Genomic DNA, 27,932 nt, shown 5'->3' on the forward strand with positions numbered 1-27,932 from the left:
TAACGAGCAGAAACTTTGTTTTATTGACCGGGAGTAGGTTTTATATAAAATTTGAACAGTGGATACAGAAGCGATATTATGTGTATAAAAAAATACATACAATAAAAGGAAAATAAATGAATCTTATTTTCTATTTTTGAGCAGATGTTCAAGTTAGCTGATGAAATGTAAAAGGCACTAAATGTACAACATTCCAGTTTTAAAGACATTAAACAGAGGCCATGGTTACTTCGAGGAAACAAAACAAAACAATCACAGGGCATTCGTTGTCTTTGTTATGCAAGACATAGTGCAGATTTCACACAACATACCAAACAATTCGTAAATAACACACAACTATCTAACCACCGAAAAACACTGAGCACGCTCCGTAAGACTCGACGTGACTGAACCGTTCAGCCCTGCGTAAGACCCGAAACCCGTACACGAGCTCAGATGAAGTCTTTCATAATTTATAGTTTACATCACAATTTTTACAACATCACTAAACACTGCGACAAGTCACGATTAGAAGCCAGGTGACCAGCAGTAAAGGGTTTTGTCAGTATTTTTTACATGTTTGTTCCTTTTCCTGTCGGGTTAGTCGGTAACATGCGTGATGCTGAGCGGCAACAGAAAACAAAACAAGAACCGAACACTTCCTGTTGGGTTGAGGACGAACAAGACGGGTCAAGTGGAAGACAACACAGTGCCTGCATTGTTTGGAGTTATAATGGTCAAAATAAGGATCTCTTTTTGTAACGCAGTCGTACAGGTTAATAAATGAAGCTAAAAAAAATAAAAGAAGGAAATTACACAGCCCTTTTTTGTTTATCTCCACTACTGAGTTATATATTACAGAAGAAACACCTACTAAAGTCTATGAAAGTTGGACTTTGAGTCACTGAATTTGCATTTTGATAACTTTTATGGCTTTTATAATGTCACAGTTTCTGTTTTTTAAATATTTTAGGACGGAATGTTCAGCTTAGTTTCAACCCTGAGAAAAATTCAGTTTTTTTTAATGTAAAAATTTTAGTTTTTTTTTTTCTCAGTTTTTGCCTAATGCATCTTTCACTGCTAAAGATCTGATCTATTTTTGTTAAATTACCATGGAGTGCATGGCCCAAAATAAATTGTATTATATCTCTGGCACGCAAGGTTAATCTTTTTAATTGTCTTGGTATCAAAATAAAAGAAAACTTATGGGGTCTAAAATCTGCACTCATATTACTGAATAAAAGTAAATGAGTATGGGACACAGCAGTAATTTGTACCAAAATCCAGTCAGTAAAAACAGCTCAGCATAGAAATTTGGGGGACGTATTAGTTGATAAAACTCTCGGTGAACCTTCCAAAGGAGCAATTATAGAACAGTTTGGTACCGTCTGTGGCATTTGAAATCTCTCAGGTTATTTTCTGTGCCACCTATATATCATCCTCGGTTTGTCATTCTATTTAATTACTGGCTTTGCAATGAAACCAAAATTAAAAGAATACTTCTACAAGTGTCCTGAGCTCAGTGGGTCAAAGCATTCTGTACTCTGGTCAGACATTGTAAACTATGGAGGGACATTTCTGGAGTACACTGGGTGATTTGGATGCTTGGCACGTCCATTGAACCGTCAATTATTCACGTTATTCACCAGTCAAAGCGAAGGAAGTGCATCTGCCGCTAAAAAGGGTGAAACTGGTCAGAAATCACGCAGAAATAAAAGATTACAGGAGCCGAGTGGAAATATTTACTCCAACATGAATTACTATCATAAAACAGCAAAAAAAAAAAAAAAAGACACTATCTATGTTTCTGGCTTGGTGAAATAAGCATTATTTTCCTGTTTTTGTCTCGTGGTTCAGTGAGATACTGGCGCTGTTGGAAAGAGGAATGTTTGAGGTTTGATTTTAAAGTTCGCTTGTGTAGCCTGGACTGTCGTTGCTGGGAAATTTTTAAGTTTTGGTTGTTTTTTTTTCCATTTTACTACTAAAATTGGATTTTGTTGAGGTAGAAAATGTTGTTTTCATCATGTAGATGAGCCTATATTGGTCAATATACAGTATCTGCTTGGTCTGATCTTATTAATGGAAATGCTGCTCACATGCTACTCTGGCTAGGGCACTAAAATATTTACTAAAAGAAGAAGTCTTTAATTCTGACCATTATGAAGTGTTCACACCAATACTTTATGCAGGCACTGTGTAGGTTTTAGTGTCTGGTTACAAAGAATTAAGACTTTAAGCGAAAACAACAAACAAATCAGCATCTTTCTGGACCTCTTCAGCAAACTACCGTCCTTCCTCTGGAAAGACACCCACAGGCACACCACACTGGAATGACTTACAGTAAACAGCACAACATTTTCAACTGTTAAGCAAAACAAACACACTTATGGAAACTTACTGCATTCGAGATCATGAGCTGATGGCTTTCAGACTGGTTCCACAACAAAAAGTCAACATAATTTAAAAACAAATTTGGCTTTAAAATGCTTTAAGACAACAGAAAATAAAAAATAGTTTGGAATGCATTTAAAGCTCAACACTATCTGTAAAGAAAAACCATTCATATTTGGCCCGCGAATGAGGGAAAACATGATACAGATAGAAAAAAATAAGACATTTGGGGGGAAAAAATGCTTGTTAGTAAATTGCATGCAAACCGTGTATTTAAAAGTTTTGTTATGCAAAATGACATCTCCCTGTTTTTTATAAGAAGAGAAAAAGTCACCTCAGCGCAACATTTATTAACATGCCTAGTGTATTTAGAAACAAATAAGTTAACATGACGCTGAATAACCAAAACTCCCGCAATAATTCAAATTAAATTAAACCCAAAATTCTTGTGTTTTTTTTAAGCTGTTGAGGTAAAAATCCAAAAAGGGAGTTTATGGATTTTTTTTTTCAACTGGTACCACGACAACATGCCAGAACTTCACAGAAAGCTGGAGCATTCACAGTAACACAACGTCAGGCGCCTTCTTCTGCGCAACAAACTAGCTGGATGAGCAGTACCAACTTCACTTCACTTCGTAGATGTTACTAGAACTGCATGCAATGTTACTGTGGGCCAATATCTAACTTTACATTACTAAATACGCCTCTACAAAACAAGACCACGATGGAGATGCCCTTGATGGAGATCAACTGCAGCTTCTGCAGACTGTTGCACCTGAAAGGCTACTTTAGATTTATTTTACCAGCAAGCTGTACTTTCACTAGACTGAATCAAAATTGTCGTCCAAATGTCAACAGAGGTATTTTGCTTCAAGTTTGACAGAATTTTGAGTCCCTATTGAACCTCAAAATTATTCTTTGCAGCCAAATGTTTAAGAATATGATTTTGTTTTTAGCCATGACATCTTATGAATTGTTCCTAAGTGTTCAAAATGGTATTAGTAGAGTTTGAAACTGTGGTGCAAATCAGAATTAAAAACATTCTGAATGTGCGTTAACCTTTTGGATAAAAACATAAAAATTTTAATTAGTGCATGTGGCCATAATTTTGGACGGATCTATTTCTTGTTTGGTTCTGTTTTCCACCATTTCCACCAAATGGTGGAAATGCTCTACCTTTAGGCTGCATTCACTCCAGCCCCGTTTAGTCTGCTTTAATAAGACTGCAGTCGGTTCGTTTAGAAAGTCCAGTTCGTTTTGAGAGGAGTTAATCGAACTCTAAAGTAGACCAAAAAAAGCTAACTCTGGTCCGCCTCCAAATTTCTGTCTGAAGTGAACTCTGGTGCGGTTTGGATGCTTATGTGAATGCCAATTGGACCGAAGACCACTCCAGAAGCAGAAAGCGGACTGCAGCACAGGGTATTCTGGGTAAATAAAACCAAATCAAATCGCACAGCAGGCAAAGCCATAAGAGAAATCTTACAACCGCTAATCATTCCCCTCAGTGATTCCTGGTGCAGCGTCACCACAGGCGAGGAGGGAAGCAGGTTTTTCAAAGCCTTTGGTTTATTTCAGACAGTGAAGCATTGTTAAAGAGAACTACGGCAGCTGATAATTTAGCAAATGTTGCAATTCTGGTTCCTAATTGAACCGAGTGTACCTGACTACCCTAAGCCACTGTCAGATAAAGAAAATGGACATAAAATAATTGAAAAGTAGCTTCATTTCTACCATCTTTCTAAACTCTACATTTTTTCTCTGTAGGTTTAGACATTTCATCACCAGAGAAAGCACAGACGGTGTTGTGTATTTACAGTGCACCTTTAACTTCTGTACCTTTGCTTTTTTTTTTAAAGTTTGACATTGCCTGCATTTTATCAGGGTAAACATCGTCGACTCAAAGCACCATGATGTCAGGCTCTTAAATGAGGAGCAGAACCTGACTTTTAGGAAACAATCTGAGCTCGTTTGGCTGAATCCCATTTTTCTCACATCCCTGATGTGCCAGGATGTAATTCAAACAGTACGTAAAACATACCCTCGTTAACTGGGGCACTCCTTTGAGGGGTTAATATGACACAATGATTCGAATGAATTACAGAAATAATCTAAACATCAACCTCATAATTCAATCCATATGTTTTGTTGTGGACTATTTTCATCTATTTTGGGTGAGATTGACTGAGTGACCTCAGTTTTATTGGTAAACATTATCAGTATAAAACATTGTTCGTTTGTAGTCGAAGTGAGTGTGAAATGTCTCCAAGGTAAGCAAGTTGACATCTGGTTGGTATGGAACATCTTAAATGCCAGGCATCAGGTTTGAGGTGAGCCAAACGACAAAGCTGCAAATCAAAACGCAGCTAGATTTCCCGTGTCTGAAAATCCGGTAAAAACATATTTTATTTAATTGTAATAAATGACAAGGAGATTCCTGCTCCCTTAGGGTGTATCTTACGCATTTATCATTGGAGTTTGATTGTTAAACTTAATGGGATTCAGCCCTACTCTGATGTCAGCAGACTTAAAACTCTAACTTAAAAAATGCATATAACTTTGTGTGAAACAAATATATTGTCCTCAATCAAATTGAAATAAATAAGAGTTGTTAAACTGATTTTTATACAGCATGCTCACAAGCAGTTTTAATTATCAAGTAAGCAATGGCGTTTTCTTTCACTGAAACTGGTCGTTCATTTGATGAAACAAAAATCTCGGCATGATTTTAGCCTTCACTTGTAAGATATGGAAGTCAGTAAATGTTAGCTGACTTGGTGCAACAGCCTGCAGATCTGTAATATGCTGGGTGTGTCTGAGGCTACTAGATGGTTAAGGGGGGCACAACAATTCAAGGGTTAAAATAAAATAATCTACACTTGGAATGATGTCAATGAAGGCATTATTTTCACTTTGCTCCCCGTTTTGGAGAACTTTTTAAAGGCTGATATTATGTAGTATCAACTGGAGAGTTTTTGTAGCTTTTTTGTTCTTTAAGTCAACAACTAATACATTAGTTTATCATATAACATGCTTTCATAGGACAAAATATGGAGAAAGAAGAGAGTAGAGAGAGAAACTGCACCAGTTCTGTCCCTGTTAAAACCTTTCCCACCCTTCCCAAGAGCAGCTAAATGAGAGGTCTCATACTTTACTATGTTTTCTTTTGTTTTTTTCTTTTCTTTTAGTTTTTTTTTTGTTTGTTTGTTTGTTTTGGTCCCCATCTTCAGTTTTTACGGATGTCAGCGTAGACCACGGGCTCCATCTTATGGAACGAGTTTTTACTGCCTGAGTGATCCAACTGGACGTATATCACCGGGCCCTGAAGCACAAAACAAAATGCACACGACAGAGGAAAACCGGTGAGTGGAGATCAAAACATTCAGATAATCAGAAGCAAATTAACAAACAGGTATGGAGCTAAATTGGGATCAAAAAGTTTGTTAGAAACTTCTTTAGCCAAAAAATTATTTTAACTGAAACAAAAGAAGAAAAGTTTGAAACAAAGAAAAAAATTATTTAACTGAAAAAAGATGTGAAACTAAAAATACCCTAAAAACTGGAAAATTAAGATAAAAAAAACTTTTTTCCCAGTTTGAAAAATATTTAAAAAGATACATTTAGAAATCTATATTTAATTGATAACTGCAACAGTGCATTCAAAGGTCTACCTAAAAAAAAAAAAAATAAAAATCAATCCTGCACCTGAACTGAAACGCTGCTGCTCATGTTCTCACCAAAACTAAGAAGACAGAACACTTCATTCCAGTTCTAATGTCCTTACTCTGGCTTCCTGTAGCTCAGAGAATACACTTTAAAATAAATCTGCTAGTTTATAAATCACTGATCAGCGTAGCACCAAATACCTTCAAGACCTGGTATTGTATCAACCTGAATCGGTCATTTCAAGAACCAACCTGACGAAGCAGCAAACCAGAACCAATCGTAAATCTGGGTCTTCACTTCTGACAGACCTGACAACATGCCTGAATTTACAGAAACATCATTAAAATGGACTAGAACCTTTGAAATAGGGGCCCTCGGTGGATTTCCTCGTCCTGGAGCTCCTACCTGCAGCGGACCCGAGGGGCCGGTTGACCTGGTGCCCTCCCGGCTGGACTCCGCCTTCTTTAGCGGCCGCGGAGCTTCAGAGCTCACGCCTTCCAGGGACGTACATCTAGTTTAGGGTTACGATTTGCAGTGGTGTCGAGCAACCAGTGGTGCACAGTCATAGTAACATAAACACATATGACGGGACACAAGACAAAAATAAAAGCAATGAGTGATGAGCACATGAAACAAAGCAGCCGTGAGAAGGTCAGAGATGAACTAATTGGATTTGGATGGTAACATGGCCCCCAAGTCACATATTATATTATGTAACTTGCTGCAACTTAACATTTAATTTATTCCTTGTTATTTCTAGGCAAATTTATGGTGGATATTATGGATGTTCTGAAAAAATAAGTTATGTCAAAATAAACATTACATTTGACAGAAGTTACAGAAAGTAATGTTTAAATTCTGGAAAACCAAAAAGCCAGAAAAAGTAATAGTTCTGAAAAGTAAAAGTTCTAAGAGTAACCTGTAAGATCTAGAACCTAACCTTTAAGTTCTACAAAATAATGTGAATGTTCTACATGGTTACATGTAATGCTAGAAAACAATTCAAAAGTTCTGTAAAGTAACCTGTGAGTTATATAAAGCAATGTCAGAGTTCTAGAAGGCAACCAAGAAGTTCTACAAAGTAACCCAAACGTTTTAAGAGTAACCTATAGGTTTTAGAAAATAACTTCCAAGTTCCAGAAAGTAACTTGGATGTTTATTAAAGAAACCTAAATGTTGTAGAAAGTGGGATTTTTTTTGTGTTATATATATTACTCCTTAATCTAAAAGTGGCTTCTTTGACTGACAGAAAATCAACTTTGTATTATCATTTCTAAAATGTTACAATGAAACCAAGGCTCAATAACCTGCAGCAAAATGTCTCAAGTCTGAGACATTTTCTTCACTTTTTTTTTAATATCATGTGAAGAAATGTCTTTAGCTTACATTTTGTGAACACGATAAGTAGTTTATATGACAAAAAATAGGTTGCGAAGGTATCTCCACGAGGGCAGGACCTTCTGCTAACATTTTCTAAGTAAACATGAGTAGATAGAGATGTAACAGTCACATAAAACATACAGGCAGTGAAAACATGTTTCTGTGAATGAAAGATGCATAAAAACTTACACTCCATCAAATTTGGTTCTGATCCAGTCTTTGACTTTTGATTTCTGTTATTTTGTAAATCCTCCTCATTCTGTCTTACAACATTAGTTATAAGACAGAATTATTCATCACAAACCTTCTTGAATGTATGAAGGCTAAATATGGAGGTACACAGGATATTAGCCGTGAGAAATATGGACTCAGTTTTATCAAAATATTTTGCGGTGCTATGTGATAACGATAAACGTGACGATATGAACTATTTATGACATAATTTTTAGGTATCTATATTGCAGCGACTGTGTGACACTCCACTTATAGCCCCACAAACACAAATGCTGTTCTTGAAAAACATTCCCATTTATAATGCACTTCTTTAGGACATCAGTAACATAAAGAAGTGTGATTTGCAACACTGAACTGGTGATGCAAATTTGAATTTTCTCTTCAAATTTATTTGTATTTATTGACACTTTTATTGAACCAACAGTGGGGGGGAAAATAGTCAAACTTTCATTCCAGACAAGGACAGTTAAGGGGAAATTTAATCATCTTTAATTGAAATTTATTGTGACAACAATAAGCCAAAATCTTGTCACAATAAGAAATTTATCACAAAAAATTATAAACGAAACAAGACATACTCACCCCTAGTGATACAACTATCCCATGCAATACGAATTGTGTCTTGATTGATTTTAAATGAAGTTTAATTTTAGACATTTTGAGGACTATGGCTGAAATTATAACTCAAATTTATGAAGGGACTGAAATTTATGTAGGGACTACATGATTACACAAGTAGGGCAGATGGTGTTGCTTCCTGATATTTCATGATAAAGTTTTTTTTATTGCATGTGCGTTTTTGGGGTTTTCATGCCGTATCTGTCATAAATGAAGGTATATATGTATTTTGGACATATTTTATTTTTTTTTAATTCAGTTTTAGCTCAATTTGATTTCAAAATTCTTTATGATCAAAAAAAGTTGAATCAATGAATTGGTGAGGACTCAAATGAGTCGTTTACAGGGATGGGTCGGCTTTATTTCTAGTCTGTAAAGCGGCTGCTGTGCTGTTACTGTGAAAGATAAATATTGATAAAGATTGATTGATTGTTCCTTAAGGAGAATTGCTGACAGGTTACATCAGGTTACACAATTGCATGTAAGTGAATGAATGACGAAACAATGTGCAGCTTTGCTCACAGCAAGTTTGCTAGTAATGTTAAATGAAAATGTCAGTGTGCTGTTAGTTGTTAGGACACAAAGATGGAGAACAATGACTGACACCAGAGCAAACAGCAACCCCAAAGATCACCAATCAAAGCTGCCACGGCTTCAAACAAGAGATCTTCCCCTCTCTGCACAAATTTAACTTTGTCTACCAAGTGTGAGGTTAAAATCTACATTCAGTGTTGACATGCAAGACATGATCAAACTACCTCAGATAGTACAACGTGTAGTTCGATATAGACCAATGAAGTTAAAGCATCCAAAGTTTTGTTCATTATTCTTTCCGAGGAAGCGAAGAGAAGATGCAGCTCCCATGCAGAAGGAGTTAAAATCAAGAAGAAGACGATTGTCTTTGGAAAAGCCCACAAAAGTACCCAAACCATGAAGCCAAAACAATCAACCAGGTAATTAAATGCTTTTAAAGATCTGGATTTACAATTAGAATCAACAACAGTGACAATAACTGGAACTTAAAAACTAGATGGAAGAGTGAAGTTTTAATATTCCTACTTTTTCCAAACAATTTGATCAACATAGCTGAAAAAGAAAAAAAATCTTTTCTGCATCATTACAAACTGTTTGCATAAATGAGAGCATCAAGTTGTGTTGGGATCAAGCAGAGCAGCGTTACTCACCCTTCGTAATCGTGCCGGTTTTGAATCACCCGTACGGCGAAGCAGGCAGCTATAGCGACGGCGATGAGCAGAATTAAAGCACCACACACTGCTAAGATTACAATCTTAGTGTTGGTCTGAGGGAGAGACTCTGCTGGAACAGCAAACACAGCAAAGCAAAATTTTATATAAATCTCATGAAATCTGTTTTGTCTTCAACAGCGACTTATAAAAATATTTATACCCTTTTTTCATATCTTCCTCATGTTCCAACCTAAACATTTTGTGTAATTTTTTGTGATTTAATGTGTTGCACATAAAACACACACAGCAGTTCATTATAGTGAAGGGGAAAGGAAAATATATAATTATTAGACATTAGTTATAAGACAGAATTATTCAATAAAATAATAAATCTCAACAGTGAATCAGCTTTGAGGTTTTATCAGATATTCTCAACTTGAGTGGTCTGGGCTTGGACTAGGCTGGTGGTCAGCTGGTGGTACTGTGAAGTCTTATACCCTCTTTCTCTGGATTACTATTTTTCTGGAGCTTATTTGGTGATATGAAATTTATTTGTGGCGTTTTCAAATGAAGCAGATTTTGAAATTGTACAATGTCTCTGACAAAGAAATCACAATATTCACATTACTGTTATTAAATAGACATTTCTAAATGTAACAGTTTAATCATTTCAAAGTAACACCAAACAACACAAAACAGAAGAAATTTTAACCTTCCTGGGTCTCCAGATGGTGTTTTGAGTTGAGTAAACTGTGATTGTGCATTAACTCTGCTGCAAATGGTGAAAGGTTTTGCCATATTTTGCTTTCCGTTATGTTTCCAAGGTCTTTATTATGCATTAAAAAAAATGGAGAAAGACTTTTAGAATAAAACAAAACCCAAACAAACAAAAAACACCTAATAATATCTATCCTCTAGCATAAATGGCAATCAAAATAGATTTTAATATACAATATACAGCATTAAAATAACATATATATGGCCAATGTTTTTGGTGGCTGCAGTTAATAACAGCATTCATAAAAGTAAACTTGGAACTATTTATTAATTAACTATTCTATGTTATATGCAAGAAAGGTTGAACATACAAACATTTTATAAACTCTGCCATTCTTGTAGAGCACTGAAGTTAATAATGGCTAAAATAGTGATGCCAGAAGGTTGAACTGATGTGAGAATGATAACAAAATGCAGAGATTACATTATAACATTGTAAGAATGGTAGCCAGCGGCGCCACCAGGAATCTTGAGCACCATAATGAAAAAATTCAATTGCCCCCCTCCCTCCTGCCCATAACCCAGAACTGTTACAATTTCTTGAGTCAATGTGACCAATCAAAAGTGTCACAATTTTAAAGGCCTACAACTGCCTTGCTTTCGGGATGTTGAAAATGAATATTTAGTAATTGAGCAATCTATTGATTAGTCTTCTGATTAATCGAGTGATCGGATAAATAAATTAACACAATATTGGTAAATCGAGCATAACATCAATTTTACTATTGGATATCACCAGTTCAATTTTTCATATTTGAGCTTCCCTAACAATAACATTTTCAAAGTTTAGAAAACTAACTTGTAACAATAATGGCTCACTTTCTAAGTTAACCTGAAGAAAAGTAATTTCAAAAATCTGAATTTATTTTCAATTTAATAATAAAGAGGCAGGCTCACAAATACACTTCTTTTAGTTCATGTGCATAACTTATTTTATCATTCAGTTTTGAACAGCTACATCCTAAACAACTTCAAAAACACAAGTTAATGGTGGGTAACTATGGCAACCAGTGACAGCGTAGAAGCCCACTGATGTGTTCGACAGTCCGGTTGCATATGTCTGTGCATATGCCACTCTGACTATCAAACGAAACTGTGACATCACAATATAACTCCAAAAGCAGAATTCTGACATCACCAGCAAGTATATAAGCTCCTCACATCGATCTACTTTCAACACAACCTGTTAGCAGCCGTTGGAAACCCATTGAATGAGAAGGTTGTGTCCAAGTTTTTGGTCTGTACTGTATATATATCAGTTAGATTTAAATGGAGAAGATGGGCACATCCAACTACCTGGTACCAACTACACTACACAAAATTTTCCCCTGATTTTCCCTTAACGACAATCTAGAACGTTGGGTGTTCTAAGATTGTAGCGGGTGATGTCATAACCAATCTTCCTGTAATGTGTGGTGTGTTACGGTAGATCTTTGTGGCCGCTCTGATCTAAATCAGGGGTCTTCACCGACTGGGAGTGAATTGCTACCGCAGTTGATAAACCCAAGAACTTTTCAATAGTTCTTCATCAACATGACATACTGTAAATAGGTTAGAATGATTTTCATTCAGTCAGACTCACACTAGCCATATGCATTGCAGGTAGATTGTAGTAAAGCATTGATTAATGCCTGGTTTTAAAATTAGTTAACTGGACTTGTTGCCATTATTTTGTGCCCATTGTTGGACACCATGTAACAGTCATTATACTGCTTGGTTCTTAAGAGATGAGTAGGTATTACCACAAGCATATTCCCTTTTTTGTTTATTGTACTATTGTGCAGCGTGAGAACTCGTCTTCCACGTTGTTGCGGAGGTGATCATCGGTGATAATGAGGTGCAGAACGGTAAACTATCATTACTTTTCTCATGTATAATGTGTAATTTTAGCACCGTGGAGATCTGGCTTTACCTGGTCAAAGTGAAATGAAGTTAAAGTGTGGAATACTATAACAGTGCGTTATGCTGTTATGGGTCAGAGTGGCTAACTCTTTCTCCAACCTCTCACCGCACCGTCACAACCACATGGCATGACTGAACCATTAGATCTAGGATTTCTGTCGGCTAATGTGTGGTCTCTCAGGTTTTGAAAATGGGCTGACAATCAGCCGACAGCTCTAAGATCGTGTAGTGTGCGCTGGGCATTACACTAAGGAACTGAGGAAGGGAGGGTCAGTGGAGAGGACCGGAATTGAGCCTTTTTTCATTCAGTGTCATCAACAGAAAAAGAAAGGGCAGGAAGAAACGATAAAGCCGATAATTAAAATGAGGTTGATAGTTTTATTGATCGTGCGATTAATTGATTTACTGTTTATCGTGACATGCCTACAAAATAATTCAACATAAATTAACAAAGCTTCGAGGCAGATACATTTTCCTCGAGGAATTTTAATAATAGAGGTACTGAATCATTCAAGGAATTGTTTCAGCCCTAGTTGCTTTCTTTGGCCCATTGCTAATACTAGCACAATATTCACTGCAAGTGAATTTTACAACAGTCCACATACTGTATGCAAATAGGCTGCCTATTTTTTTAAATTAGTTTTAGCTTACTGAAAGGTCTCTCCCCACCAGCAATAGTCATAGGCAACATGTAAAATATACATAAAACAATCCAAAATGCTATGTTGTTGCATTTTGTTCAAGCTGAAATATATGAGAGTATGCTAGCTGCAGCATAGCACAGAGCGATGGGGAGGGAGAATGAGCAGCCACGTGTGATGTGCCAGATTGTGACTGACAGCGCTAAAACCCCTCTGATTGGTTGTTTCTAGAGGTGCTGGGAGAAAGTTGACGAAATAGATTTTTCACAGATTATTTTTCATGCCACACTGTCACAACATAATGAGAGTTTTAATAAATTTGTAAAAAAAAAAAAAGATATACTGCAGCTTTAATTTCACTTAGGAGTGGCAACAGATATCTGTAATTTAAATGCAAGCTAATGCAGGACTGGAGGCTGATTTTTATAATAATTTTATAAAGAAAGTTTGAACTTCTTTCAGCAATATACATATTGTTTTCAATGTGTAATTGTAAAAAGAGCAGAGAGACAGGAAAAATCCACAGATTCCCTGGAATGATGCTAACTAGCTTGTCATTGATCACAGTGTTGCTCACCTTTTCCACTGGGATGGGGGTAAGGGGTTATGCTGTTGTCAGGGTTAGAGCTGCTGCTGACTGACTCATCTGTTGTTAAGTGTAGTAAAAGGTACAGGGACAAGTTAAATATATAAATAAGTTGATCAATTTTTTCTTCATTCATTAAATGCTGGTGAAGTGGAGGCAAAAAGTAGTTTGTAACTAAACTAACTCTACTAAATGGTTGACAATCTCACAGTCTACTCACCTTTCTTGGAGAAAACTGAGTTACAAAAGGACACTCTTGTCTTTTTCTCTCTCTCTTTGAAACCTGACTATTATTTTTCTTGGCAGGATAGCAGCTGCCATAGTCTTCTTGTTTTCTACCAACTGGTGCTGAACACCATCACCAGCAGGAACGAAACATTTCATGCAGATCCAGGTGGGGGGCGTTCAGTGCAAATATGTATGTGTGCTTTTTGGTCCAGGAGGGGTGACATTTAATTTTTACTGTAACAGCTGTAAACAAACAATATGATTAACTGAGCTCTTGACAGGGCTCTTGGTTTCTATTTCCTGAAAAACAAACAAACACAAAAACAATTCCAAGAGCCCTTGAAATTGTCCTAACCCCAACTCTATACCATCAGAGGGAGAAACCTCACAGGAAGTCAAATTCACAAAAGTAAATTATGTAGAAAAAGCCTAATCAATTTAATTTCTATAGGCTATTCAGACATATTTATGGTACAGAAATCAAAAAGTTAACTTTAATCTTCAGTGTTGGAAATTCAGTGTTTGGAGTCACAGCAAAGCAGACACTGTGACTCCAAAGAGAAAAGAGGAAGAGAGGTGTGTTTGCCTCCAGCTAATGTTCTATTTCTGCATGCAGAATAAACTCCCAGCAGAGCGGATCTGAAAAGATGACAAGTCATCACATGCACTTGTTCGCTTCATGTAGCTGGATGCAAATAACAAGCAGACACATCTGGGCCTGGTTGTTCATTCCTCCTGTATTCCCCCTCAAACAACACATGTTAAGTGTTCAAACATAAAGAGGAACCCACATGAATAAAAACTTGATGCTTCATCAAGCAGTTCAGCTGAATGAGTGCCAATAAGGTAATAAATTAAGGAGCTTTTCGAGTGCCTATATTTCAAAACAGAGTTGCATAAAATGCATTTTGTGTCCCACACCAGAGTCTGTACTGTTTGAATTTGCCGTTCTGATATTGACCTTGCTGCCATGTTTGTTTCTATACCACAGACTGATTAATCGGCAGCGCCCTCCGCTGCATGGAGGCCAAACTGACAGTGCAATTAATTTCGTAAGAAATTGAAAAAAGAAACACACACACATATATAAATCAATAAATCTCATACATACATAGACATTTATTGTACTGTTTACCATTTGATGTAATGAATTTCTTATATTTTTATTTACCATTTACAACAAATTCCAGTTAATGTTTAATACCCTAAAAACCATCTGTATTCTTAGTTTTATATATATTGAAAAGATCAATAAATATCAGTAAATTTTAAAATATGATTAAATGCAGTTACAATTTGTAGTTTTATTATCTAAATCACACTTCTTCTTTCTGGCGTCCTAAAGAAACAAATTACAAATGGGAATGAATTTCAAGAGCAGTATTTGTGCTTGTATGGCTATAATTGCTGTGACAAAGTCGCTGTCACACAGTTATCTAAAAAAGTGGTTCTGATTGTTACTTTTATTATAACAATAGTACCACAAAACCCCATGATAAAACTTGAAGTACATAACTGCGCAAAGATACTGCAAATTATTTGTCAAAGATTGGCGTTTTGCGTAATGTTTTTGGAGAGAATATCTAAAATATTCTGAAGAAAATGCAGCTTGGGAAGCAGGAATACTCATGAGCAACGCTTCTTCACACTCTATTGGGTGGTGTTTGCAAAGCAGCCGATCAAGGAAGGCCATTCATTTTAACGAGCTCTTTTTGGCTGCATTTTCTTTCCGCTTCACATTTATCATATGTAGTTATTTGCAGTAAATCAATAATGAAAAATGAAAACAAGTGCAATGAATCTCATTTGGACGACAACTGTCAAAAAGATGCTACCTTTAATATTGCTGACAAGCCGCCGTTTTTAGAAACACTGCAAACATTTGACAGCCAGAATGAAGTAGTCAGTCTGTACTATCTGCCACTTTTGCCTGTGCTGAATAATTATTAATTTTTGTAAAAACAATTTTGGTTACAGAGTCATCATAATTTGTTTTAATTACAAGGTTTCTCCCTGTGTATCATAAGCCTGGCAGGCCACCAGGCTGTACTAGGGGCTCCCATCAAGCTAAGCATTACTTATCTATTTTAGGGTTTTTATGTTTTCATTTTTTTTAAGACTTTATAGTCAGAATTCAAGCAATAATCTTCTAATAATACATAGTTATGTGATATTTTCAAATTTCCTGTCAACTTTAAACATTTTTTAACTCAAAAACACAACGGGCCATTGAATGAATGATTGCCTGAGGGCCCCAATCACAGGGCTTAGCAAGTTTTCTAGGGAAAACCCTGAATTATTATTGTTTAATTTGCTTTGTTTTATTTTATTCTAGACATTTAAAATGTTTTCTGGTTTCAGTGTTGAATGTTTTTAAAAAATGAAAGTTATTCATATTTGAGTGGGTATTCTCACACTATTATGCCTCCGTTATTATACTATTTGAAAATAGTACTGTCACCTTATGAACATCTAAATAGATGAATACATCTTTAAGTCTACCTTTCTGAACAACTTTGAGCTCCGTTCGGCCCTGAGTTCCCGACACGTCGGGCGGGTTCTTCACGTCGCAGAAGAAGGTCCCGTTGTCGCTGAACTGAGCCGGACTCAGCTGTAACGAGGCGTCCTTCTTGTTGATGTCTCCCACAAACTGAACTCTGTGTTTGAATTCTTCTTGTCCTGGATATGCTTTTCCGTCGGCAAAATATAAAATCTAGAAAAAAGGAAAGAATATTTAATCTGAGATTAAAAACAGAAAACGGAAAATATCAGATAAAGAATTACCAAAGGGGATTAGAGTCACTGAAAAAAACAAAAAAACAAAATAATTCAGACTTTAATCTTCTGAGATCAAATGTCAGAGATCTTAAATTTAAGTCAGAATTCTGTTTTGTTGTCGTTTCTCCAGAGGCTCTAAACCTCATCTGTACCGAAGTAGGACCTGAAATGACACGGTCAGAATGAATTGTCCCCAGTGACAGACGGCTACTTTTCATATCTGATAAAGACGAGTGCAAAGCAACTACAAAATGACAAATTGCTTTTTAAACCTATCACTCCTCCAACTATTCTCTACTTGCTCAAGTTCCTAATTTGTTTCACATCCGCAGGATTCGTCTGGAACTGAAAATGATTCAAAAGGTCGAAAGAAAAAAAAAGTTTCCTTCCAGATGTTGAAAACAATCAGTGACTCAAACCGATTCATGGAGTTGTTAGTTTAGAGGATTTTGTTAAACAGGAAAGTGTTGAAACTTCAGGGGGAAAAAAAGGTTTTTTTGCTCAGCTCATTGTGCAACACGCATTCTCCAGATGCTGACGGCATACATCTGTTCTGGCAAGACTGCCCCGCAAATTAAAGACCCCCAGGCTGTGTCATTACATTTTGCAGATCAGAGCAGAAAGGGAGGCTCCTGACCAGACTTGTCTGTAAACAAAAACGGGTTGTAAAAAAATTAAAAAGTAAAAAACAGGTCGAAAGTCAGGTTTTCCATTAACAAGACACTTTTTGGGTTCATTTAGTTTGCTGTTCCTTCAGACAACAGATTCCTGAAGGATATTAGTATTGCACCAGGTGCTTTAATGTTTGTTAGTAATGAGTCTAGCACTAGGGTTGAAATGATTAATCACATTAATTGTGATTAATGAAATTATTGTCAACTAATTTAGTAATTGATTTATCACTAACTGGAATGTATAGACACTAAAAAAGGCCGTTTGCCAAAACCGATGTTGCCAAAAGAACATCGGTCAGTAATTAAAACAAATCTGTATAAAAAATATGAACATCAAATTTAAGATAAAAAAAAATCACCTTTGTAAATATGTTCTTGCTAAAAATGCTCAAACGTACACCAAAAGAATGCTTTGATTTTACATTTCAAGCAATGTAATGTAAAAAAGAAATCAAATTATTTATTTGCATTTTCTTAGTGTTTTTCTAATGTACAAAAAAGCTTAACTGCTTAAGTGAAAAAGACTGCAGAATGTACCATTTTTTTATTTGATTAATTCACAAATCAGATAATAATATACATTTTATATCATCGTGTAGACCTTTTTAAAACTGTGGCATGAATTGCTTTTCACTAATTTACAACTCTTATTTAGCAAAATACTGCTATTTGTATGTTTCCTATTTTTTTAGCTGCACCAGAAACACTTGTACAAATGCACGAATCTGTATGTATGACTGTATGTATATGCATACTCACACATTTTAGACCTTTTGTTGCCAAATTCACTGTTGTGTCTTTTTGCAATGACAATAAACTAAGTCTGAGTCTAATTAGACCTATTTCACTGTGCCTTCAGACAATAAGTTGTCTAAAAATTTTGATTTTGATTTTAAATCAGTGTCATAAAGCAATTTAATTTGCCTGCCAGGAACCGAATATAAACACCACAAGCTTACATGCAGCTTTATGATGTAAACATGCTACACAAATCAGGGGAAAAAAAGTTGAAACCTGTAAATCTGCAGAATGCGTCACTTTTTTTTATCTGATTAATCATCAAGATAAATCATAGAATAATTGATCAATCATCAAAATAATCACTAAAATAATCAATTTCTAAAGTAATTGTTAGTCTCAGCCCTATTTACAAATTTATTTTTCTTCAAAATTAAGTGTCTTGAACGACTCTATTTTCCTTGCTGTGACCTGAATATAAACACCACAAGCAGCTTTAGTTTACATGCAGCTTGAGATTTGTTACAAAACTCCTGCCCATCATCACAGCATCACCATGCACAGCAAACAAAAATCTGGAAAAAAAAGGGATCTAAAATCAAAGTCTGACACCAAATCATCACATCCATCCCTGGGGAACAGTTAAAGTCGTTATTAACATGTCAGGACAGATCGCACAATGACAGGAAAACATCTTGGGATTGTGGGAAATGTTCCAGAAAGGACACAAGCAGCAGCAGCTGGGACTCACCACGTATGGAGCTGAGTAGTACTGACTGTCGGGCTGATTGGACTGGAAGCTCCAGCTCACACTGGTGGCTTTGGTCACCACTTCACTGGAGTCAAAGGTGCAACGCAGGACTGCCGTTGTGCCGTTCTGCACTATCACTTCAGAGTCGGCGTATATGGTGATTGCACATGCAGGTCCTGTGACTGTTTAGTGGGAGAAAAAAGAACCTGATATCAGGGAACGCGTTAGTAACAGGATGTCAGCGTCGGTTGCATAGCTGAAACAACAACAGCACAGAGCTCAGCAGGTGGTCCCTGGGAGACAATGAGCTGCAGGAAGATTAGGTTGAACTCAAAACAGAAGAGAAAAAAAGTTATCTGGTTGGTGTGTGGAAACATATTGGCCATGTTTTCACCCACTTTGATAACTGAAGGTTCATCTAATCTCAGCTTCCAGGAGCTTTTCTGATTCCAAGATACATTTATGAACAAGCAGCAAAAACAAAACAAATCATCAGATGTTTTTAGTCTATTTTCTCGTACAGGTGTCGTAGTACACTAGAAATAAGACAAAACTCACTTAAAGTTACTTTAAGCAAGATATGGGAGCTTGTTTTAAGCAAAGAATTCCTTTTTATTTTATTATTATTATACAATGGACTCAAAATTATGATTTCAAGCCCAGAATTATGACTTATAAAGTCAGAAAATTAAAGTCGGAATTCGGAAATTAAAGTTAGAATTGTGAGACTAAAGTCAGACCATTTGTAGAAATGGATGCAACTGCAGATCAAGCATACTGCTAACAACATGTTAGCGATTTCTGCTAGACTTAATACAGCGTAGGGCTGGTTTGTTGATTATTTTTGTATTAACTTATTAGTAATCATATCATAATGATTGATAACTTGCCTTAAGGAAGGTTCAACATTTCTACAACAAAAATGTATAAAAACAAATTACTTGACATATTCAAACCAGTGACTTTCACAGCTCCTGCTGGAAGCAAAGGATCTAAAGAGGTTGATTATTGAGGCTGCAGAAAATCCAGAGCATCAGAAAGACAAACAACTTAACATCATTAAAACTTCAGTTGGAGAGGAGTTCACAAAAAAAAAAAAAAAAAAAAAAAAAACAGAAGGAAGTGGTCGTCATCCATTTCCTTCCTGTCAGATGATATCGGGGTAAGATTGAGAGCAAACCATTTCTTATTGCATGCTAGACTTCTGAAGATAAGTGTTTATGAAAAATAAATAAATAAATAAAAGACTACAAGTTTCAGTTTGTTAAGCTGCTCCCTGAGGATTAAAGATCCATTTTCAAACTGCTGAATGTGTGTGGATCTGCTGCATAAAATATTCCCAAATGATTCAGAGGAAAACGCAAGGCGCTGATGTTCCACTTTCTACAAAAACCTCTCGTGATAATTGAAGCTTCTAGTGAGAAAGGGTTTCAGGCTGTTTTGGATTTGACAAACAGCAGTTTTGTGTTTACATGTGAGCAGATATTTTTAAAGCGCCTTATTGTGGCGCTGATGCTCAATTTCATCTGATCTTATGCACTTTTATACTTGTGAATATGTCGAGCTGCTCTTTGCAATTCATGCCAACTCACAACCACTTTATTTATCCCACAGGGAAGTTAAACGTTATTATAAGTCTTAATCATCTAAGCATCTTCAGAGTTGCTGTGCATGGTGATGCTGTGATGATGGGCAGGAGTTTTGTAACAAATCTCAAGAGGCCTCTGACACATTAGTTGTTGGCAAGCACTGCTAATCCACATCCTTTTCTTTTGCAGCTCCTCTTCAAATCATTGCTAGAAAGTCGGGCAGAGAGACGCTGGAGCAGGGGAAACAATAAATTATTGATCGATGGAGGAGTTTGGGTATTATTTTAGCTTTCAGATGCTAATCGACTGTTCCCAGCAGTAAAAAAAAAAACTAGTTACCAAGGTTGTGCAACATGATATGTGAATGCCGAGCGGATCAGTGACCACTCCAAAAGCAGAAAGTGGACTATCGAACGTGGCATTCTGGGTACACCCAAAACAAACACACTGTCCTAGCACTAATGGCTCCTGGTCGTTTGGGAAAGATAAAAGAGAAATCCTACAACAGTTAAAATCTGGTACCTCTCCGTTTCCCTTCCTTCTTCAATGTCATGAAGTAGGAAGTTGAGTTCACTGTCTTCTTCAGACGTTTTTGTGTCATTTCCTTCAGTGGTTCTTGGTGCAGCGCCACCACAGACCAGGAGGGAAACTAGTTTTTCAAAGGCAAACGAACCGCAACAGCTGAAAATGTAAAAAATTTTGCAACATCGGACACCAATCGAGCAGAGTCTATTGGACTGGCAGGTCGGGAAAAACACCCTAAAACACTGCACCATATCCTAACTGTGCTTTTGAAATAATTTTACCTGAAGACATCCATAACATCCCACTGAACAAAATCTAAACATCTCCTATTGAAGAGATTTTACATTTTTCTTTATTTTAAAACCAGAGAATGTGAACTAAATTGATTTTTTTTATAGAATGCCAACACATTTTCTGTACTAGAATTCAATCAAAATAAGTTGTATTTATATATATATATATAGATAGATAGATAGATAGATAGATAGATAGATAGATAGATAGATAGATAGATAGATAGATAGATAGATAGATAGATAGATAGATAGATAGATAGATAGATAGATAGATAGATAGATAGATAGATAGATAGATATACAGATATATCTATCTATCTATATCTATATATATATATAGATATAGATAGATATATACAGATATATCTATCTATCTATATCTATATATATATATAGATATAGATAGATCTATATCTATATATATATATAGATATAGATAGATAGATATGTATATCTGTATATCTATCTATCTATCTATCTATCTATCTATCTATCTATCTATCTATCTATCTATATATATATATGTGTGTGTGTGTGTGTGTGTGTGTGTGTGTGTGTGTGTGTGTGTGTGTGTGTGTGTGTCAAGGCCACCACTTGATTGAAATGCGGAAAAATCCTTACAAAACTGAAGCAACCTACACTCACTCCACATCACATGTTATTTCCAAAGCCGGGTTTACAAGTTGTTGAATCGTGGGAGGTACTTAGATTTTCACACAGTTTTGGCATCATAGCTGCATGTTGAGTTAAATGAAATTAGGACCTGGAAATGACTAATGGGACTAAATGATTATTGAAATAATTGTCAACTTGTCAGGTAATTGATTAATCCCTAACTGGAGAATAGACTAAAAAAGACTATTTACTGAAAGGAAACCACACCCAGAACAAAATATACATATATTTTGCATTTAGGATAATTTTTTTATCTAAATACACAGATCAAATTTTGTCAAAAATATCTATTAATCTAAAAAAAATAATTGACAGATGAATGTAGATAATCACATCTTTTTCATGTTAAGTCCAACTGTAAGAGCTGAGTTGTTGTTGGAAGTATGTTTTAGCTGCTACAGATTATAAAGCATTCATCATCTAATTAATTGATTAATCATCAGAAAAAAAATAACAATGGAATAATTCTTCTCTAAACTAATCTGCACCCCAACTCTCCAGTTTACGTTAGGTGCAGGTATTTCAACTTTTAACTTTCTCAGTTTTCCACTCTTCATTGAAGCTAGTTTGATAACTAGGATGAAGAGGAAAAGCTGAGATTAAAATAAATGGACTATTTTTTGTAAAGTGTCTTGAGATGGAATGTTGTGTAACATACACTGAATAAGTAGTGCAAACATCACGCTTAATCCAACTACACCTGTCTTCAGATTTGCAAACAAACAGTACCTTGAGATTTTAGTTTTATACATTTGCAATTGCTGTACCACAATGTTTTAAGCGATTATGCTCCAGATCTTCAGACGTGTTGACAAAGACGACATTATAACACCTCAACATGTGTGAAAGGATATGATGAAAATCTATTTTATCTTGTGGTTTGCACCAACATGGTTGATGTGGTGCTGCAGTAAAAAAAAAAACAAGCCGCAGCTACTGAGTGAAGCACAAGATAGTTTATTTAAAATACTGTAAATAAAAGCATCTTCGCTGAAATTTACATTAAATGGCTTTTTTCCCCCCACTGGGTGACACGTAGGTAAACACGGCTGACACGAAGCCCCTGTTGAATTACAAAATAGTTTATATGAACAGATGTTTTATTAGTTAGAAGAGATTTTAAAACATGTAAACTACCGAACCAGTCAGTGGTTGAATCTGACCTGAGTCGTTCTTTATCGTTCAGAGGAAGCCGCGAACAGGGCGGCAGCCATCGTCTGCCACCGGACTCTATTCAGTTTTCAGTCAATTTAAACCTTGTCATCTATAACGTCAAGGCGACCAGCTTGTGACAGTGGGATAGAGATAAATAGGCAACAAATCCAGCTCCGGTGTGTTTAAATATCATCGGCTGTTACAGTAAGACTAAATAAAGTCGTTTTAATGCGGAGGACTGGGGCTGGGGGAACAACGATGATAACATCGCAGGGCTCGCGAGCGTGATTTATCACAGAAAAGAAAATCAGTTAACGCTTATTCAGGCGCCACGGAACGGGGTTTTAAATTAGTTTTAAGGTTTAACACTCACCAAACATAACGCACAGCAAACACCCAGACCATAAAACAGCCCTGCAAACGTTCTTCGTCCATCTGGGCTCCATTATGTTGTTGTAAATAGGAGTAGCTCCTCGGCCACGACGATGAAGTTAGCTTCCGACTGCTAGCTTCCGAGCAGGCCGTTTGTTAAAGGGACAGTTCACCACTTTCAAAGCAACGCTTAGATTAAAGGTTTTCCTTTTTCTTTTTAGCATCTGAACCACAAAATAAAAATTAAAGAGGCTATTAACGCCATGTCTTGACTCAATCTTCAGGCATTTTTACCGAGTCAATATATTCATCAACTATTTTTTTTCAATTCCTGTTTATGTTTAAATCTCACAAAGTACTCATAACTTGCATATGTGTATAGTCGTTCGTTTCTGGAGAGAACTGCAATACTGTATTTGTGACCCCAGCTTTAAGAACTACTGCTTTAAATCAGCTTCAGTCCAAAATAAACCCAGACATATGTCAGATCTGCACTCGACTATTATAAAAGTGCAGATCATTTTAGACCCAGCTTGTTCAACCTTTACACTATCTGCTAAAAATAAAATATAATATATTTTGGGAACCTTTGGGCTTTCATAGTATTTACCAAAGCTAGGAAATAAATAGTATAGTTTGCTTATTATTGGGGGGTCGAGTTGAGAAAACTGAAAAACATTTTTTGTCTGTTCTCATCAATAGAAACACAATCTGTGTTGCTCTTCACTTTAAAACGCTTGGTGTGTTTGCCAAAGTGTTAATGCAGCAGATGTGACTGCACCCACATGTACTTGAGATGCAAGTCAATAGATGTTGTCTATTTACCATGAAAGCAGAAAGAAACCAGAAACCTTGGAGAAGATGATCCCTTTGTGTTGCATCTAACATTTTTCTCAGTACATTTTAAGTTAACATTTGTAGTTTGTCCTTAGGCACACAAGGCCCTACTTTTAACACTCTTCTTCTAACATATGGGGTCAACTTGATCTTTAAATTACATATTTGAAGTGGATCTGAGCGCTTCAGGTTCTACTGACAAAAAAAATTGTAACATCTCTTTCCTCAACAAGGAATCACAGGCCAACTTCACAGTCATGTTCCTCTCCTTTTTTTTTTGTCTCCCCACCTTCTTCGTAGAGCAGATTCATTTCTCCCTCTGACTGTTTGTCGCCCCCTGCAGGATCCCCGGAAAGACGCAGCTAATCTTGATCCACTCTGCAGAATGAGAATATCAATATTTACGAGCCAATAACTCATGCTGGGCTCTTCAAAATAAAGCAATTATCAACTAATCGTTTCCACATAATATCTGTTTTTATTGCTTCTTTTTAAAGCGTAAAAAAATAAAGAATTAAATACCAGAGGTATCAGGTGGGGTGCTGCTGACCCAATGGTCAGCTGGTGCCTCTCTTGTTGTCAAATGGGTGAGAGGCTGTTTACACCCTGGACATGTCACCAGTCCATCGCAGGGCTAAACGGACCAATAAATATGTCAATACACTTAAAATGTGCCAGATATTTTTTTTTTTAAAGGAGAATTTTACTTAATGCTTTAATACATCTATTTGAGCACATAATGCACATTTTATTGTTTTAAAATAAAATACAACCAAAAGTCTTTGAGGAAATCAAATAGATAAATAAGTAAGAGTAAATGGAAAAAGAAAATTTTAAATGTACTTTTACTTTTAATTATGTCAGTTTTGGTCCACAGTATGGGTGTGATAAAGTCAAACACCTTAGACTTTGTGAACCTGTCAGCTTCCATTCACCTTGACCTCGCAGCCTGCACACCTGGATTTTTCCACTGAGACAATAACATACATTTCTATTCTATTCCACCAAAACCACAAGCAGAACAAAACAATCTACCAATTCAAAACTAATAAAATGACAATAGATTCTCCATTATTCGTCCTGCGTTCCAGTTGTAGTCATAGATAATTTATTTTTTTCTCTTTGCCTATTTAAAAAGGTATTCCTACAGGATCAAATTTATATAATTGAAATACAAATTAACAACTGTATGTGGAAATTGTGTGTTTTTTTTTGTTGTTGTTGTTGACAACAAAGAAATCATCACAAAAAAGAAAAGAAAAAAAAATAGCTCCACTAAGGGGGCCCCCTAGTGGCCATTGACCCTAAGTAACTGCTTAGCAGCTGCTTTTGCCTTGGGCTGGCCCTGGCTAGAGAACATACTAATAAATAGATTATTCAATCAAAAAGATTCCATTAATTATGTTTCAAGCTAAAAATTGATTATTACCAATTAATTTACAAGAACTTTTCATCTTAAGCTCAGATGACAGAAATGACAGAAGGATTTCAAAAGTAAAACTGTGTAATACTGTTTTACTTTTTTTCACAAAATGTGCATTTTGATGAATGGAGTAAAAGTAGGAAATAGTTTGGATAAGCAGCTGAAAAATGCTTTATTTTAAGTGAATTCCAAACACTTTATAATAAAAAAGGTTGTATACACTTTTGAGTTAAAAATGAGGAGAATGATATATTGCATGCAACTCATATTGTTATAATTGAATGCATGCAGCCATGAACAATGCATTCTGTAACTATTGAAAAAGGGACAGGTTTCTGTGAGACTTTTCTTCTCCCTGCTCCCTTTACACTTGCATAGAGTAAGTCTTGTAAGGAAACGTGTTTGTAACTTAACGAGGAAATTTGTTACATCGAGTGCATTGACAGATTGATTTGTTGATTTCCTGTACTTCCAAATTCTTGGTTGCGGGTCGATAATAATGTTAGACGGCCTCACACTGAAACCAGTGTGAGGCCGTCATGTCTCTGGAAGCTGGCTGATGTCGGTCAGGTTGGTGTCATTCAGGATCACTTTGATCCAATCCAGGGACTCTGCCTGCCGTATTCGCTCCAGCTGGACCTGCGGGCGAAAAACAAGCGGCGATTCTGATTTCATCATTTCTATCTGCATTACAGCTCTAAAGGGCTTCAAGAAAATTGTGTGACTCCCCCGTTGTGCAAAGATATTCACCCATTGTCCACATTTTCTCACATCTTAATCGATCAGTCAGTAGGCCTGTCACAATATCAAATTTTGCTAAATTGTCCCAGAAGTTTTTTGCGACAAACGACAATATTGTTGTTTTGAGACCATTTTCAAGTAATATATTGGCAAAGGCATAAAAATACAAGAACACATTCTCAAAGATCCATCCGTCCGTCCTTCCGTCCATCTATTTTCTAACACTCTTGTATCAAGTGGGGTCGGGAATTGTCGGTGCCTCTCCAGCTAATATTTCGGGCTAGAGGCGGGGTCACCCTGGACAGGTCACCAGGCTGTCGCAAACATTTTAAATATCCAAAATAAATAAACAAAAAAACAGAAACAACCAATGAAATAAATCATGAAGTCTCTGTAAACAAAAATGTCCTTCAAAAAACAGCAAGGTGAGGCAGGAGCACCAGACTGAAGACTTTTGAGAAGCAGGAATAAATTAATTGCATGACATTTTAAATCAAATTGAGTGAAATAAATTCCATTGGGTTAATAATCATCAAAGAGATGCTCCCCGTTAATATCGCTGAAAAGTTTGTCACCCGCCTGCATGGCTGCAGCTGCAGCTACAAAAAATTAATAATCAATGAAAAAGACTGAAGAAAGTCACATTTTTTTCTTTATGTTGTTGAACAATCGTCAAAATGTAAAATATATATTTAAATGGTGCAGACCTGGTTAAAACCACGCCATGAATTATGTTCCACCAAATTATTAAATCGAATCATTTCCAACTCACACATACTTAGCAATCGATTACTTTTATATTTATTACATTTTTATAGAGGCAGGGGTAACACTTCTATGTATGCATATGTGCAAAGGTATATGCACGCATAAACATGGTCAGACATTTGAAACATTTTGTTGCCAAATTCTTGGACTGACTCTGTCGCTGCACACCAAAGTTTACATGCGGCTTTGTGGTGTAAACATGCAGCAGCTGGGACTCACCACTGTGGAGCTGAGTGGTTCTGACTGTCAGGCTGACTGGACCGGAACCTCCAGCTCCCACTGCTGGCTTTGCTCACCACTTCACTGGAGTCGAAGGTGCAACGCAGGACTGCCGCAGTGCCGTTCAGCACCATCACTGCAGAGTCAGCGTGTCCGGCGACTGACTGCACGTGAAGGAAGCAAAAAACCATGGCAACACAGCGGGCGGTTACCAGGGAGACACTGGAGGAAGAGTTCATCACACAAGAGGAAAAAGTCTGAAAACGTACCGGCCAGGTTTTTACAAACTCTATAGGCTTAAAGTTATGGTTAGTGAACAAAAACTTTCAGAAACTTAATCTGATTGCAAGAAACATTTCTCAAACAGCAGTGGAAAAAAAACAACAAATAATGATTAAATGTTTTTTAGTCTATTTTCTATTGTAAATGTCTTAAGACAAAGCAAGATTTGTTAGCTTTTTAAAGTAAATAATTCATTTTTATTTTATTTTTTTAAGTACACAGCGACCAGCAGTGTCAGAAGACTAAACAAAGTCGTTTCAGGAGCTGGAGGAGCAACGACAACATCACGAGCCTGATTTATACCAGAAACAGTTAACTCTGATTAACGGCATTTTAAATCAGTTTTAAGGTTTAACACTCACCAAATATAACGCACAGCAAACACCCAGACCATAAAACAGCCCTGCAAACGTTCTTCGTCCATCTGGGCTCCATTATGTTGTAAGTAGGAGTAGCTCCTCGGCCACGACGATGAAGTTAGCTTCCGACTGCTAGCTTCCGAGCAGGCAGTTTGTTAAAGGGA

General features: G+C 36.4%; 1 protein-coding gene across 8 annotated transcripts; it reads right to left on the reverse strand.

Moving 5' to 3' along the window:
- Positions 1-27,906, reverse strand: mpzl1l (myelin protein zero-like 1 like). Of its 8 annotated transcripts, XM_055046803.1 has the most exons (10): positions 27,772-27,883; positions 27,128-27,291; positions 24,499-26,038; positions 24,266-24,354; positions 18,528-18,709; positions 16,089-16,299; positions 13,350-13,418; positions 9,450-9,582; positions 6,391-6,544; positions 1-5,689 (listed from the first exon to the last, which is right to left on the reverse strand). In XM_055046803.1, the coding sequence occupies exons 4-10, from the start codon at positions 24,285-24,287 to the stop codon at positions 5,594-5,596; spliced, it is 867 nt and encodes a 288-aa protein (XP_054902778.1). In that variant the 5' UTR covers positions 24,288-24,354; positions 24,499-26,038; positions 27,128-27,291; positions 27,772-27,883; the 3' UTR covers positions 1-5,593. The 8 variants fall into 8 exon arrangements, with proteins under 8 accessions (XP_054902778.1, XP_054902775.1, XP_054902777.1 ...); XM_055046800.1 differs by lacking the exons at positions 24,266-24,354; positions 24,499-26,038; positions 27,128-27,291; positions 27,772-27,883 and adding an exon at positions 23,141-23,416 and having other exon boundaries at positions 9,450-9,579; XM_055046802.1 differs by lacking the exons at positions 24,266-24,354; positions 24,499-26,038; positions 27,128-27,291; positions 27,772-27,883 and adding an exon at positions 23,141-23,416 and having other exon boundaries at positions 6,439-6,544.
- Between the last annotated feature and the right edge of the window lie 26 nt (positions 27,907-27,932).

Source organism: Poeciliopsis prolifica, unplaced genomic scaffold, assembly GCF_027474105.1.
Source record: "Poeciliopsis prolifica strain line A6 unplaced genomic scaffold, Auburn_PproV2 SCAFFOLD024, whole genome shotgun sequence".
Taxonomy (NCBI): Eukaryota; Metazoa; Chordata; class Actinopteri; order Cyprinodontiformes; family Poeciliidae; genus Poeciliopsis; species Poeciliopsis prolifica.

Coding starts and splice junctions, on each gene's coding strand:
- mpzl1l (XM_055046799.1), bottom strand. CDS start 23,213: ATGGAGCCCAGATGGACGAAGAACGTTTGCAGGGCTGTTTTATGGTCT. Junction 16,300..18,527: donor ACTACTCAGCTCCATACGTG/GTGAGTCCCAGC, acceptor CCTTTTTTCTAG/ATTTTATATTTTGCCGACGG. Junction 13,419..16,088: donor GCTCAAAGTTGTTCAGAAAG/GTAGACTTAAAG, acceptor ACTTAACAACAG/ATGAGTCAGTCAGCAGCAGC.